Source organism: Sturnus vulgaris, chromosome 1, assembly GCF_052056855.1.
Source record: "Sturnus vulgaris isolate bStuVul1 chromosome 1, bStuVul1.hap1, whole genome shotgun sequence".
In the NCBI taxonomy this organism is placed as follows: domain Eukaryota; kingdom Metazoa; phylum Chordata; class Aves; order Passeriformes; family Sturnidae; genus Sturnus; species Sturnus vulgaris.
The window spans coordinates 847,935-861,134 of NC_142243.1; the positions used below are offsets into that span (position 1 = coordinate 847,935).

At 59.8% G+C, this 13,200-nt stretch overlaps 1 protein-coding gene across 2 annotated transcripts in view; it reads right to left on the minus strand.

The window, feature by feature from the left end:
- Positions 1-26: 26 nt before the first annotated feature.
- SCAP (SREBF chaperone) overlaps positions 27-13,200 on the minus strand; it is a 41,349-nt gene continuing 28,175 nt past the window's right edge. For both annotated transcript variants that reach the window (XM_088173114.1, XM_088173067.1), the window contains exons 9-23: positions 13,004-13,116; positions 12,267-12,361; positions 11,658-11,756; positions 10,474-10,692; positions 9,197-9,612; positions 8,050-8,232; positions 7,004-7,199; positions 6,095-6,210; positions 5,446-6,010; positions 5,063-5,148; positions 4,378-4,460; positions 3,478-3,644; positions 2,633-2,713; positions 1,879-2,085; positions 27-1,261 (exon numbers count right to left, since the gene is read on the minus strand). In XM_088173114.1, the coding sequence (XP_088029240.1) occupies positions 1,016-1,261; positions 1,879-2,085; positions 2,633-2,713; positions 3,478-3,644; positions 4,378-4,460; positions 5,063-5,148; positions 5,446-6,010; positions 6,095-6,210; positions 7,004-7,199; positions 8,050-8,232; positions 9,197-9,612; positions 10,474-10,692; positions 11,658-11,756; positions 12,267-12,361; positions 13,004-13,116 (2,872 nt within the window). In that variant the 3' untranslated portion in view covers positions 27-1,015. The remainder of the gene's footprint in view (positions 1,262-1,878; positions 2,086-2,632; positions 2,714-3,477; positions 3,645-4,377; positions 4,461-5,062; positions 5,149-5,445; positions 6,011-6,094; positions 6,211-7,003; positions 7,200-8,049; positions 8,233-9,196; positions 9,613-10,473; positions 10,693-11,657; positions 11,757-12,266; positions 12,362-13,003; positions 13,117-13,200) is intronic.

The window sequence follows — 13,200 nt, forward strand, 5'->3', positions numbered from 1 at the left end:
AGGGAGGGCTCAGGGCTGAGGCAGGCTCGGGTTAGTTCCGTTTAATGGATGTTCTGCACACGTTATAAAACACGGTCGGTACAAAAAGCGTCCCCTGTACAGCACAAAGGTACAGCTGGGCGAAGGCCACCCGCGGGGGGCTGGGCCGGGGTCCCGGGGGTCCCCCCTGCCCCGGGCCGGCGCCGCCTCTACAATCACCGGGGGTCAAGAACGGACGTGACGGGCGGGGCGGTTCGGGGCAGGGCGGGAGGGGCCGGGAGGAGGCCCGGCCTGGGGAGGGCAGCGGGGCCGCCGGGCCGTGCCCGGGGCCGGGGACAGCCCCGGCTGCTGCCACGGGCCTGGCCGAGCACGTTGGTCCCGCTGTGCCCCCGCCGGCCCCTCCCCAGGGCTGCAGGAGGGGGGCGAGGGCTCCGCCCGCTCCCAACCTGAGAAAAGCGTCCTCTGGCCCCGCAGCGGGAAGAGGAGGAAGGCGAGGAGGAGGAGGAAGGGGAAGGTGCTATTGCTGCAGACGGGGCGCAGGAGGGAGCCGGGCAGGGCGGCTGTGCCAGGGCACTGAAGGGCAGCACTACCGGGGCTGGGCCCCCGCGCCCCCTGCCCCAATAAATAACTATTTACAGCGTATAAATAAATAGAGTGGGGGCAGCTGCGGCCCCGGGCGGGGTCGGGCGGGGCCCGGCCGCGCTCTAAGGCACCTGGGGGCCGAGCCGCGGCCACGAGGGGTCGGTCCCGGCCCTCTCCCGGCCGCCACCCGGGGCCGGGGCTGGCCGGGGGCTGCCCGGTGCCCTGGGGGCGGTGCTGGGCCGGGACAGCCTCAGCTGGGTGCCCAGCCTGGGAGCCACCACTGTCCCCGCCCCTGCCCTATCCCACCCCCGTGGGGGTCCCCGAGCCCCCACGGGAGATGCTGGGCCGGGGAGAGCAGCAGGAGGGGCGGCCCCAGCCCGCCCGGGCACGGATGGAGCCACGGAGCCGGCCCAGCCCCGAGCCCCGCCTCAGTGCCGCCGGCCCCTCCTCCTGCTCAGTCCAACTTCTCCAGCACCGAGGGCACGTAGACCAGGCTGAGCTCGCTGCCGAAGTTGCAGACGATGGCGGCGTTCTCCAGCACCAGGATCTGCCGCGCCGGCTGCGACTCGTTGCTCTTGCCCAGGTAGACGGTCTGGAGCAGGTCCCCGTAGCCGATGTCCCAGAAGGACACGCAGCCCTGGCCCCCCGTGACCAGCAGGTTGTCGGAGATGACGCCCAGGCTGGCGCCGCAGCCCAGCTCCTGCGGGACGGGGCGGAGAGCTCAGCTCCAGGGGCTGGCAGTGGGGCAGAGCCTTGCACTGAGTCCGGCCTATCCTGAGCCTCTGTGTGTGACAGGGAGGTTTTTCCAGGCATGTGGAGATGGATCAGAGGCTCCTCAGCCTCCAAGCACAGCAGAGCTCTCTGGAGGGTATGGTGGGGGCCTGGAAAATCCAGGGGAACCCCTGAGGGTGTGAGGTGGAGCTGGGAAGGGGCTCAGCCTGGAGAAAAGGAGGCTCAGGGGGAAATTCTGGCTCTGCACAACTCCCTGACAGGAGGGGACAGTGGGGGGGTCGGGCTCTGCTCCCAGGGAACAGGGACAGGAGGAGAGGGAACGGCCTTAGGCTGGGCCAGGGGAGGCTCAGGTTGGACATCAGGAGGAATTTCTGCATGGAAAGGGTGATGAGACATTGGAAGGGGCTGCCCAGGGTAGCAGAGGGGAAGGATTGAAAAGCCAGGTGGATGTGGCACCTGGAGACACAATCAGTGGTGGCCTTGGCACAGCAGGGGGGCGGTTGGACTCTGCTGTCTCCGAGGGTTTTGCACCCCGAGCAGTTCCCGCTTTCCTGGTTCACCCTCCCCAGCTGCCCACAGTCGCACCTGCTGGATGGAGTAGAGCTTGATGCCCGAGCTGCGGTCCCAGATGCTGATGATGTCATCCAGGCCGCTGCTGATGACGCAGGACGTGGTGCAGGTCAGCGAGGTGACGTCCCCACGGTGGGCGAACATGTGGCTCACACGGCTGCCTGTCAGCACGTCCCACAGGCAGATGGCCCCGTCCTGGCCACCGCTGGCCAGCACCATGGTCTGCAGGACACCAGGGCCACGTCAGTGCCAGGGCACACACGGTGCCACCAGCACTCCCGGCTGCAGGAGGTCACACAAGTGTGGGCTGGGACCCTGGACTGCCAGCCCAGAGGTTCCCTGCCTGTTCTTGGGCTTGAGCAGCCTGGGGGAAACAGATCCCAGGTGCCCCAAGTTCACTTAGATGGGGTGGGAGAGCAGCTGGGGGCACATGTTGGCTTAGGGAGCACACTGGGGGCTCTCACTCCTCCTCCCTGGGGGCTCAGGCTCTGTTTTGGGCCTGCTCAGCCCCACCTGGCAGTGCAGGAACAGGGATTCCCTACTCCAAAAGGACAGAGAAGCAAGACATCTCCAGGGAAAGAGACTGCTGAGCTCACAGTGAGCTGGGGGAAAACTCTGGCTCGGCCAGAGAGAGATGGAGGGACCCAGGTGGTGCCTCCGGCTGAGCTACTGGACCAGGGATGAAGCCAGGTATGGGCTGAGGTGTGATCTCAGGGATGGGCTCAGGTATCAGCTCAGGTGAGGGCTCAGGCCCAGCACTCCCCCGTACCTGGTCGATGTACACGGCTGTGATGGCTCCCGAGTGGCCCTGCAGGGTGAACAGGCAGCACGAGTCCTCCAGCCGGAACACCTGGGGCACGAGAGGCTGAGTGAGGCTCTGGGGCCACCTGAGCTCCCCACGACACAGCAAATCCCACCTGGTCCCACTGTGGCACAGCCAGACCTGCCCACAGTGCCAGGGGCCAGGGCTGCTTGTGGCCACGAGAACAGGGCAGGGATTGTCCCCCTGTGCTGGCCCTGCTGAGGGACCCCCCGGAAGTTCTGGGCCCCTCCCAACAGGAGAGCCCTGGAGGGGCTGGAGGTGTCCAGGGGATGGAGCTGGGAAGGGGCTCAGCCTGGAGAAAAGGAGCATCCAGGGGGAAACTTCTGGCTCTGCACAACTCCTGACAGGAGGGGACAGTGGGGGGGTCGGGCTCTGCTCCCAGGGAACAGGGACAGGAGGAGAGGGAGGCTGAGGCTGGATATTGGGAAAACTCCTTCATGGAATGGGTGGTCAGGCATTGGAAGGGGCTGTCCGGGGCAGTGGTGGAGTCTCCATCCCTGGAGAAATTTAAAAGCCTTGTGGATGTGGCACTTGGATACACGGGTTAGTGGCGGCCTTGGCAGTGCTGGGGACAGGTTGGACTTGATAGTGTTGAAGAGCTTTTTCAACCTCAATGATTCCATAATTCTTTGCTGTCAGCCATTCCTAAGGCATGAGGGTCCCACACTCAGCTCAGGGTGGCACTCCCCGGGCTCTGTCCTTCCACCTCCCCACATGCAGGCGGGTGAAGAGAAGCCCGAACTCCCCCTCCCGGTGTGGGCCCAGGCAGCTGTCGCTGTCCCCCGACTCACGCGGAGGGTGTGGTCCTGGCTGCCGGTGACGAGGCGGCCGGCGGCGGCCCTGAGCGCCGTGATGGGTTTGTGGTGCGCGCACGCCACGCTGTGAGTGAGCTGGCAGCGCACGGCGGCACCGCGGCACAGCTCCGGAGACGGCGGCAGGCTGCTCCGGCCCGGCCCACCTGCGGGGACACACCTGCCGTGGGGAAGGGCACCTCGGGCTGCTGGGCTTTGGGGCTGGTTCTGCAGCGAACCCTCTGTGCTTGAGGAAACTGGAGTGAGGGTCTCAACAGGGGCAGAGATTCCAGAATGGTTTGGGACAGTCAGGGTCTCAACAGGGTCAAGGAATTCCAGACTGCTTTGGGATGGAAGAGACCTTAAAGCCCATCCTGTTAGGGCAGGGACACCTTCCAGTGTTCCAGGGTGTTCCCCGTCCAACCTGGCCTTGGGCAATTCCAGGGATGGGGCAGCCACAGCTCTTCCAGGAAATCCATTCCAGTCCCTCACCACTCTCCTAGGGAAGAATTCCTCCCCAGTATCCCATCTGAATCATCCCCTCTATTCTGCTCCAGAAGCAAAGGAACCCTGTGCCCTAACCAGTCACCCCCATGGGCTGTGGTTGTGCCAAGGGCTCGGGCTGTTCCCGGGGTGGGAACAAGTGGGACAGAGAGAAAGGCGTGGGAAGTGGAAGGAGGTAAGGGCAGTGCTGGAGGCACATGGGGGAAAACCAGCACGGGGATGGTGTCCCAGCTCAGGGAGCTCCCACAGCAGCCCTCAGCTCAGCTCCAGCTGCTTTTGGAGCAGTTACCACCAAACCTGAAGAGGATGGGAGGAAGATTCAGGTACGAGGAGGAAGAGGGAGGAGGGGAAGGCAGGAGCCCAGGGCAGGGCACTGACATTCCAACACGTGCTCACCTCGGAACTGCAGGTGGTTCAAGGACTGGTGTGTCTCCAGAGAGAAGAAATCCAAGGAGCCATTCAGGCGAGCAGCCACGATCCTGAGGGAGAGATGGGGGTGAGGAGGGGCCCCTCCCTGAGCCCCAAACCTGGACACCCCCCGGGCCAAGCACAGACCAGCCAGGAGGAGGCTGCATGCAACTGGGCTGGGAGACTGGACACAGCCCCGAATGGACTGGACAGTGGCAGTGCCTCTGGAACAGCAGTGACCCAAAGGTTTCCCAGCCCTGAAACCCTCTGGATATTCAGCTGCTGGCAAGACTGAGGGCTGAAGAAGTGGCTGCTGGAGCAGACCTGGAGCCAGGAAAGCTGGTGAGGTGGATACACAGAAGGATCAGGCTGAATATGAGGTTGGACAACAGGAAAAGGTGGTTGGACACTGAATGGGCTCCCCTGGGAATGGTGACAGCTCCAGCCCTGCCAGAGCTCAGGAGGGTTTGGACAAAGCTCTTAGGCACAGGCTGGGCTTGTTGGGGTGTCTTGGGCAGGGCTGGGGCTTGGACTCCACGATCCTTGGGGGCCCCTTCCAGCTCAGGATGTTCCATGACACTGATTTTAGGGAAGACATCCCAGCTGAGCCTCTGCTGTTGTGGAGGTGGGGGCTGGGGATGTCCCAGCACTCACACAAGGAGCTGTTTGTTACCTGTTGTTGAGGAAGACGAGGGCAGTGATGCCGGACTGTCCTTCATCATTGCTGCTGCGGAGGGTCCCCTCGATGGCATCCCACACCTGGGGGAGGAGGGGTCACTGCGGTGACACTGGCCACAGGGGGGCTGGGATCCTGAACAGCTCCGTGTGCTGTGCTCCCAGGCCGTGTGACCTCCTGCCTCCCATCACTGCATCCCTGCTCCTCACCTCCACCTTCCCACTGGGGTGTTCCTGCTCCTCACCTCCACCCTCCTATTAATGTATCTCAGTTCCTCATTTCCACCTCCCTGTTACTGTGTCCCTGTCCCTCACCTCCACCTGTTGCTGTGTTCCTGTTCCTCACCTTCACCCTCCCATTATCGTGTCCCTGTTCCTCACCTCCAGCTTCCCATTACTCCTGCCAGCCACGATGAGGTTCCCCTGCAGTTCCAGGCTCCAGATGGAGCTCTCCAGGTCCCCTCCCCAGGAGGGCAGGGGCGAGGATTTGTCACAGCCCGCGCAGGCCTCGTCCCCCAGGCCCCGGTCCCCGAGGCTGCGCCGGCGGCCGCAGCCGCCCTCGTCGGAGCCGCAGGCGGGGGAGAAGCCGGCGGGGCCGTGCGGGGCCGAGAGCCCCGGGAAGTTCATGTTCCTGCAGCTGGAGCCGCCGTGCTCCTCGTACACCTTCCCAACCAGGCTGCTGAAGTCGTAGCCAGAGTCCTTGTGGCGAGCGCCCACGGCCCGGAGCCGCGGCTCCGACTCGGCCGCCCTGGCGTGCTCCGAGAAGTTGGTGTCGATGAGGGAGGTGAGGTCGGGCTGGTCACAGAACAGCGGGGGCTGGGGGGGGCCCAGCAGCCGTTTGAGCTGGTGACTGCTCTCAAACGAGTCCTCCAGCCCGTTCTTGCCGTCCGGGCTGGCATCCCAGCCCTCCTGGTAGTCGAAGATGCCGCTGCTGTCCCTGCGCAGCCTGGAAGGAGGGGCAGAGCTCAGCCCCCTCCGGCAGGCTGATTGCGGGGAGCACGGGGGTGTGGGGACACGGCCAGGGCCATACCTGGGCTTGGGGATGACAGTGAGGCAGTCGCCCGTCTGCGCGTCCCACACGCGGATCTGCCCCACCAGGCAGCAGCTCACCAGCAGCATCCCGTCACTGGCCAGGCACTCGATGTCCTGCAGGAAGGGGGGACAAGCACAGCTCAGTGTGGCACCTCCGAGGCCTCTGGGTCCTCACCACAGCCTGCCGGGGCTGAGGAACTGCAGAGATGATGGATTTTATGTCCAAACTGGCAGGTTTAGGAACTGAGGGAAGAGGACATGAATATCCCTGGCAGCGTCCCTGGAGCACCCTGGGACAGAGGAAGGTGTCCCTGCCCATGGCAGGGGTGGCACTGGATGAGTTTCAAGGTCCCTTTCAACCCAAACCACTCTGTGATTCTGGGATTCCAGGATCTCTGCCCAGAGACCTCAGTGTGCACTGGACTGCTGCAAGTCCAACAAAATCCATCTGTCTTGCCTTCCCTAAAAAGTTCTGTCCCACTTTGAAGGCAGGATCGGGAGCAGAGATACAACTTTTTTGGGAGATACAGCACAGCATTTTAAACTCATCTGCCGGAATGCCCATGAGCTTTGTTTCATCTCAGAACAGGAAGAATCCCAGATCCATCCTGGTTGGAAAAGCCCTCTCAGACCGAGTCCCACCTGTGACTGATCCCCACCTTGTCACCCAGCCCAGAGCACCCAGTGCCACATCCAGCTGTCCCCTGCACCCCAGGAATGTGGAGCTATCCCAGCAAAGCAGGGAACGGAAGCCAGGGGCGGTGATGGTGGCAACGTCAATGCTTTTGTAAAAATGTACAATGTTTGTACAATGTGTTTGTAAAAAGCAGGTCCCAGGAGGAGCTGAGAATATGCTGCAGGAATTCCACGCTCCAACACCCTTTCCTGATTTCGAAGCTGGACCTACCATGAGGTGTCCCCTGAGGACCAGGGGCACGATCTCAGTCTCGGGGGGCGAGTAGCCGTAGTCATCGCAGGGCAGGTCCCCGCGGCGGCGCCGGCCCGGCCCGTTCTGCCCGTAGTTCTTGGGGCACAGCACCCGGTAGAGGCAGAAGAGCAGCAGCACCAGCAGCATGCCTGATGCCAGGCCCAGAGCAGCCACCCTGCACGACACACCCACGAAGACAAGAAGGTAAGAAAATAAATTCCAGTTTCTAGTCCACGGATAGGTTTGGAAAGTCCTGTGCCAGGATTACTCGTGTGCTGGTCTGAATTTCTCAGCTGAGAAAGCTTTTCAACAAATTACAGAGGTTTGGTGGAAATGAAGGGGGGTTTTAATGGGAAAATGACAATTTCAACAAGATGTTGAGGCTTTTCAGCAAGGAAAGTAACGAGCAACTAAGATTTTAAGTAAACACCAGCTGGGGAGCTGGATAACACAGTGTGTTCAGCACGTGCAGATTCAGGCGGGGGTTGTGAGCCATCCTCTCTGGAGGGAGGAAAGCTCCTTGCACCAGAGTTTGATCTAACCCCCAATAAATCATTATCAAATGATATCCAGGTGGTGGCCAGCCCTGGATCCCTGGAAGTGTCCAAGGCCAGGCTGGGCGGGGCTTGGAGCACTCTGGGATAGTGGAAGGTGTCCCTGCCCATGGCACAGAGCAGGACTGGATTAGTTTTAAGGTCCCTTCCAATCCAAACCATTGCGGGGTTCTAGGAAATCACAACATTTAAACCCCCAAATGGAGCTTGTGTCCTCATCCCCCAGTGAGAAAAAAAAAACCAAAACCCTGTATAGCAGCAGGAGCATTAAGGGCCTCCCTGTTAATGCACAGCCCACTCCTGCCCTCAGCTGATGGAAAACTGCCAGGAGACACAATTCCATTGTGCACTGGAGCATCCTGAGCTCTGGCACTGCAGCTTCAGGAGCTCTCCTGTTCTCGCAGCACAGGGACAGGCCCAGAGGAGCCGTGCAGGGCTGGGGCAGGGCTGGGGCAGCACAGGACACTTTACTTGTAGAGGGTGACGTCCTGGTGGCCGCGGGGCTGCGCGCTGTGCTCCGGCTGCGGCCCCGGCTCCCGCCTGCCCGCCAGGAAGGGCTGGTAGCGAGAGGCCTCCTGAGGGTGCCGCACCTCCAGGGCCTCCTGAGGGTTCAGGTACAGCGTCACGGGGATGGCTGGCAGGATGCTGATGTACCTGAGGGGGACAGGGACAGCAGCTTAGGAGGGACACCAGGGGACTGGGCAGGTCTCAGGGTGCTTTCAGTGCATAACTTAGGGTGTTCTGAACTAAAGATCGCCTTGGAAATACTCTCCTCTAAAATTACCCCCCAAGTCTGAACCCTTCAAAGAGCCAGCAGTGGAATGAGATGAGATCAAGTGGATCCCATGAATTTAAGTAAGGATTTAGTCTTCTGTGTGCTGCAGGTTGGGAGGTCTCACCAAGAAGTTTCTTCAGCTCAGGTGTCTCTTCCTCACATGTACTACTTCCTTCACTTACAGATGATTGTATCAGACAATTGTGGAATTACTGAGGTTGGAAAAGTCCTCTGACACCATCAAGTCTGACTGTTCCCCCGTGTCCTGCCAAGGCTACCACTAACCCATGTCCCCAGACCCCACATCCACAGGGCTTTTAAATCCCCCAGGGATGGGCACTCCACCCCTGCCCTGGGCAGCTGTGCCAGGGCTGGGCAGCCCTTCCCATGAGGAATTTTCCCAATTTCCAACCTGAACCCCCCCTGGCCCAGCCTGAGGCCGTTCCCTCTCCTCCTGTCCCTGTTCCCTGGGAGCAGAGCCCGACCCCCGCACTGTCCCCTCCTGTCAGGGAGTTGTGCAGAGCCACAAGGGCCCCCCTGAGCCTCCTTTTCTCGTTTTGCAAAATTTAAAACTTCACTTCCAAGATGAAGACACGACACCAAGGATATAAACACCCAGGAGCACAGAGAGAAACCACCCTGATTCCCAGAGGAACAGCCCTGCAGGTTTGTGAGCTCTGCCCACCCCAGAGGATCTGCTCAGCAGCTCCTCCCAAACACACCTGCAATGAGCCCATGGAACCAGGTTATGAGTTGGGAGTACGAAGGACAGAAGGGAGACAAACCCTTGGGCTCAGCTGCCCAGATCCCAGTGCCTGAGGCACTCCATGCCAGCCCACTTGCCTCTTGGCCAGGGTGATGTTGTAGTAGCTGAAGAGGGCTGGCCAGTGCCTGAAGGAAAGCTTCCTCCAGATCTCCTCATCCTCTGCTCCCCAGGTAACCTCTGCTTCTGTTCCCAGCTCCACCTGCCCGTTCCCTCTGCCCTCGGCTCCCTGGGCCCAGGTGTGCTGGTTCGGCTCCAGCCCCGCCTTCTGCTCCCGCTGCTGCGTTTGGTTCTCTGACAGCTGGAGCGGCTCCGACGGGAACACTGACAGGTCCATCTTGGGGTCCCCAGCAGGCAGGACCCCTCCAGGAACGGGCATGGGAGGCAGACCTGCGTCCCCCAGGGGACTCTGCTCCGTCACCTGGGATGTGAGGTAGGTGCGGAGCCCAGCAGGATCCGTGTAAACCAGGATTCCGATCCAGATCACTGTCCCGGCCTGTGCAGGGTGAGCAGAGACACAGCTCCCTTCAGTGCCACCACCCTGTCCCCTTCAGTGCCACCACCCTGTCCCCTGCCTGAGCTGACCCCCCACACCCCAAGCACAGGTACCCCACGTTTCCTGCAGCCTCAGTGCCCACACTGCTCCCTGGGGAAGGTTTGGAGCACTGCCCAGCACACACAGAACCTGGACACCACTTTTCTGTGATCCACGTGATGCTCAGAACCCAACTTCTCTCCCCAAAGGCACAGCAGGAAGGAGACTCCGTGCTGTCAGCAGGGACCAGCATGTCTGGCATCTCCAAACAGGGCTGGAAAGGCTCAGTTTGGATTTTGGGATCCACACTTGTGCAGGACCCACTGCTGTGGGACCATGTGGGGATTGAACTTGGACTGCCAGTGTTGTCTGACTGGGCTGGGAACACAGAGATCCCTGTAATTCTATTAGAGACATCCAAAACAGAGACTGGGGGGACAAGCAGGACCACAAGTTCTGTGTCTGCAGCAGCTGTAAGGAGTGAAACCCTGACCAGAACATCTCCTAAATGCCTTTAGTCCACATGTGCAGGAACAAACCACAACTTCTGCTTGTAAAATCATCTCCAGACTCAGCCAGCCTTGGCAAACTGCTTCTGGATCCCTTGGGGCAGCACCAGGGAACCAGGACATGGAGCTGTGTCAGGCCTGGTGGGGGTGGATGCCCAGCAGATTGCCATCCTAGCTGGGGTGGGTGCCTGGCAGGTTGCCATCCCATCTGCCGAGGCTGCCCCTGGGTTGCCTTGCCGGGTGCCCTGGTGTCCCTGGGTTGCCATCCCTGGTGTCCCTGGGTTGCCATCCCCGGTGCCCTGGTGCCCCGTACCATGATGAGGCGCTGGGCCAGGCGAGTGCGGGCGAAGAAGTAGATGACGCGGAGGCGCTTGGGCAGGCGCAGGTTGCGCAGCGAGGACGGCTGCAGGGTGATGGTGTGCGCCTGCAGGCTCAGGCTGTGCGCCCGCAGCGCCGGCGGCCGCGCCCGGCACGGAGCCTTGGCCGCGGCCAGGCACGACTCGGGCGGCAGCCGCTTGTTCAGGTCAGCCAGCTGCAACAGACACACGGGAGGGGTGAGGGGTCCCTGCTCAGCTGTGAGGGTCCTTCCCCCATGGTCCTGCTGCTGGCCATGTCTCCTTCCAGCCCATTTACCCCAAATCAGCACGTTTATACGCTCAGGGAATCACGGAATGGACCTTAAAGCCCTCCCATCCCACCCCTCCATGGCAGGGACACCTTCCACTGTCCCAGGCTGCTCCAAGCCCCAGTGTCCAACCTGCCAGCGATCCAGGGGCAGCCACAGCTGCTCTGGGCACCCTGTGCCAGGGTCTGCCCATCCTCACAGAGAAGAAATTTTTCCTAATATCCAATGTAAACCTTCTCTCTGTCAGTTTGAAGACATTTCCACTTGACCTGTCCAAAATCTCTCTCCATCTTTCTTGTGGGCTCTCTTTAGGTTCTGGAAGGCCACCAGTAGGTCTCTAAGCTTTCCTTCTCCAGGCTGGATAATCCCCACTCTCTTAGCCTTTCTTCACAGCAGAGCTGCTCCATCCCTCTAATCACCTTGATGCCTTGTCTGGATTTGCTCCCACTGCTCCATGTCCTTCCTAAGAGTCTTTTCCCTCAAGTGTTCTGTTCCTAGTTCCTGTGTGTGTGTAGCCAAGCAAGTATGGAACTGGAATTTTAACAGCTCAGTGTGAGAGGAAACAGCTTCAAGTTGAGCAGGAAAGTTGAGGTTAAGTATTAGGAAAAATTTCTTCCTGGAAAGGGCTGTACAGCCCTGGCACAGCTGCCCAGAACAGGGGTGGAGTTCCCATGCCTGGGGGAAGGAATTTAACAGCCATGTGGATGTGGCACTTGGGGACACGGGTCAGTGGTGAGGGGAATGGTTGGGCTCCATGATCCCAAAGGCCTTTCCCAAGCTCAGTGATGGATGATTCTGCTCCTTTTCTCTCTGGGCAGTGAGCGGGGCTGAGCTGCCCTCCCTCCCCCGGGCAGGCCGTGCTCCCCGCCCACCTCCATGCGGCGGATGTCGATGGACAGCACCGTGGTGAAGAAGAACATCTGCAGGAAGAAGTCGGACACCAGCCCCACCACGGCGAACAGGCAGAACTCCTGTGGGTGAGACACGGATTAGAGCAATTCCATTTCACCCCAGAACGAGGGACACTCAGCACCAAACCCCCTGACCCATCTCCTGTATTGGCTGAGACTTCAGGGATGGGTGAGTCCACGTGAGAATACAAGAGCTTTTATTCTAATTCACATTCTTTGTTCTTTTTGGCCACAATCCATCAAAACCTGAGACTCTACTCCCAGGGAACAAGGGACAGGATGAGAGGAAAAGGCCTCAGGTTGTGCCAGGGGAGATTTGGATTAGAAATTAGGGAAAATTTCTTCCCCAAGAGAGGCTGTTAGGCATTGAACTGCCCAGGGCAGGAGTGGAGTCCCCGTGCCTGGAGGGATTTAACAGCTGTGTGGCTGTGGCACTTGGGGACATGGGTTAGTGCTGGCCTTGGCAGTGCTGGGGAACAATTAGACTTGAATGGTCTCCAAGGCTTTTCCAGCCCAGACAATTCCCTGAGTCTGTGATGGTGCTGCCCATGGCTCCCTGCCAGAGCTCACCTGGATGGCCGGGACCAGGGTGAAGTATCCGATGAGGATGATCCCCAGCTCTGTTGCCATGTTCTTCATGATGGACCAGCTCTCATTGCTCAGGCCTGGGGAAAGGCAAGGACAGCTCAGGGGAGCCTCTTCATGTGCCAGACATGAGCACAGCAAAGGCAGCTGCATTTCCCCTCTTCAAAATCCACAGGCAACAGGCCAAAAAGGCCCTTCCAGGCTAAAATTCCTGAGTGCAAAGGCCCACTCAAGTTCTGAGTCCTCATTCCCATCTAGGATCCAAACCACTTGTATTTTTAAAACTAACATCATCATTGCTCTGGAATATCTTCTCTGTGATGTTTAGAAACAGCTTGGAAGATGGCAAATCCCATTTATCCATGTTGTGAGCACACTCAAATCCTTCCATAGGCATTTTTATAGAATGGAAAAGATAATTTTGTCACACATTCAGGGGAATTTTGTAGGATCTGTGTTCTGCACTTCTGGTATCCAGGACCTGAGGACAGTGCTCAGTATCCATACCAGGAGATCCAGCTCTCCCCTGATAATATTTTCAAATATTTCTTTAAGCCTGTTTCAGTCAGCAATCCCAAGAACAACAGCGTTACATTCTTGGAATTCAAAACAAACACAACTCAGCTTGCTTCCTTCCCAGACCTGAATGAGAGCATTCCCCCTCTCCCAGCCCTGGCTTTCCCCATTTTCCCTCCCTGCAGTGTCCCAGAACAGGATCCTACCCTGGGCAATGCGCAGCTTCACCTCCAGGTCCACGGGCGTGGACACCACGGACTTGGTGAGCACCAGCACGTTCTCCAGGCCAATCACCACCACCAGGTATGGGAAGATCTCCCTGGAGGAGACAGAGGCAGAACTGAGGAGGAGATCCATGGGGAAAAAGGAGGGAAAGAGGCAGGTTTGGAGCAAACACACCCCT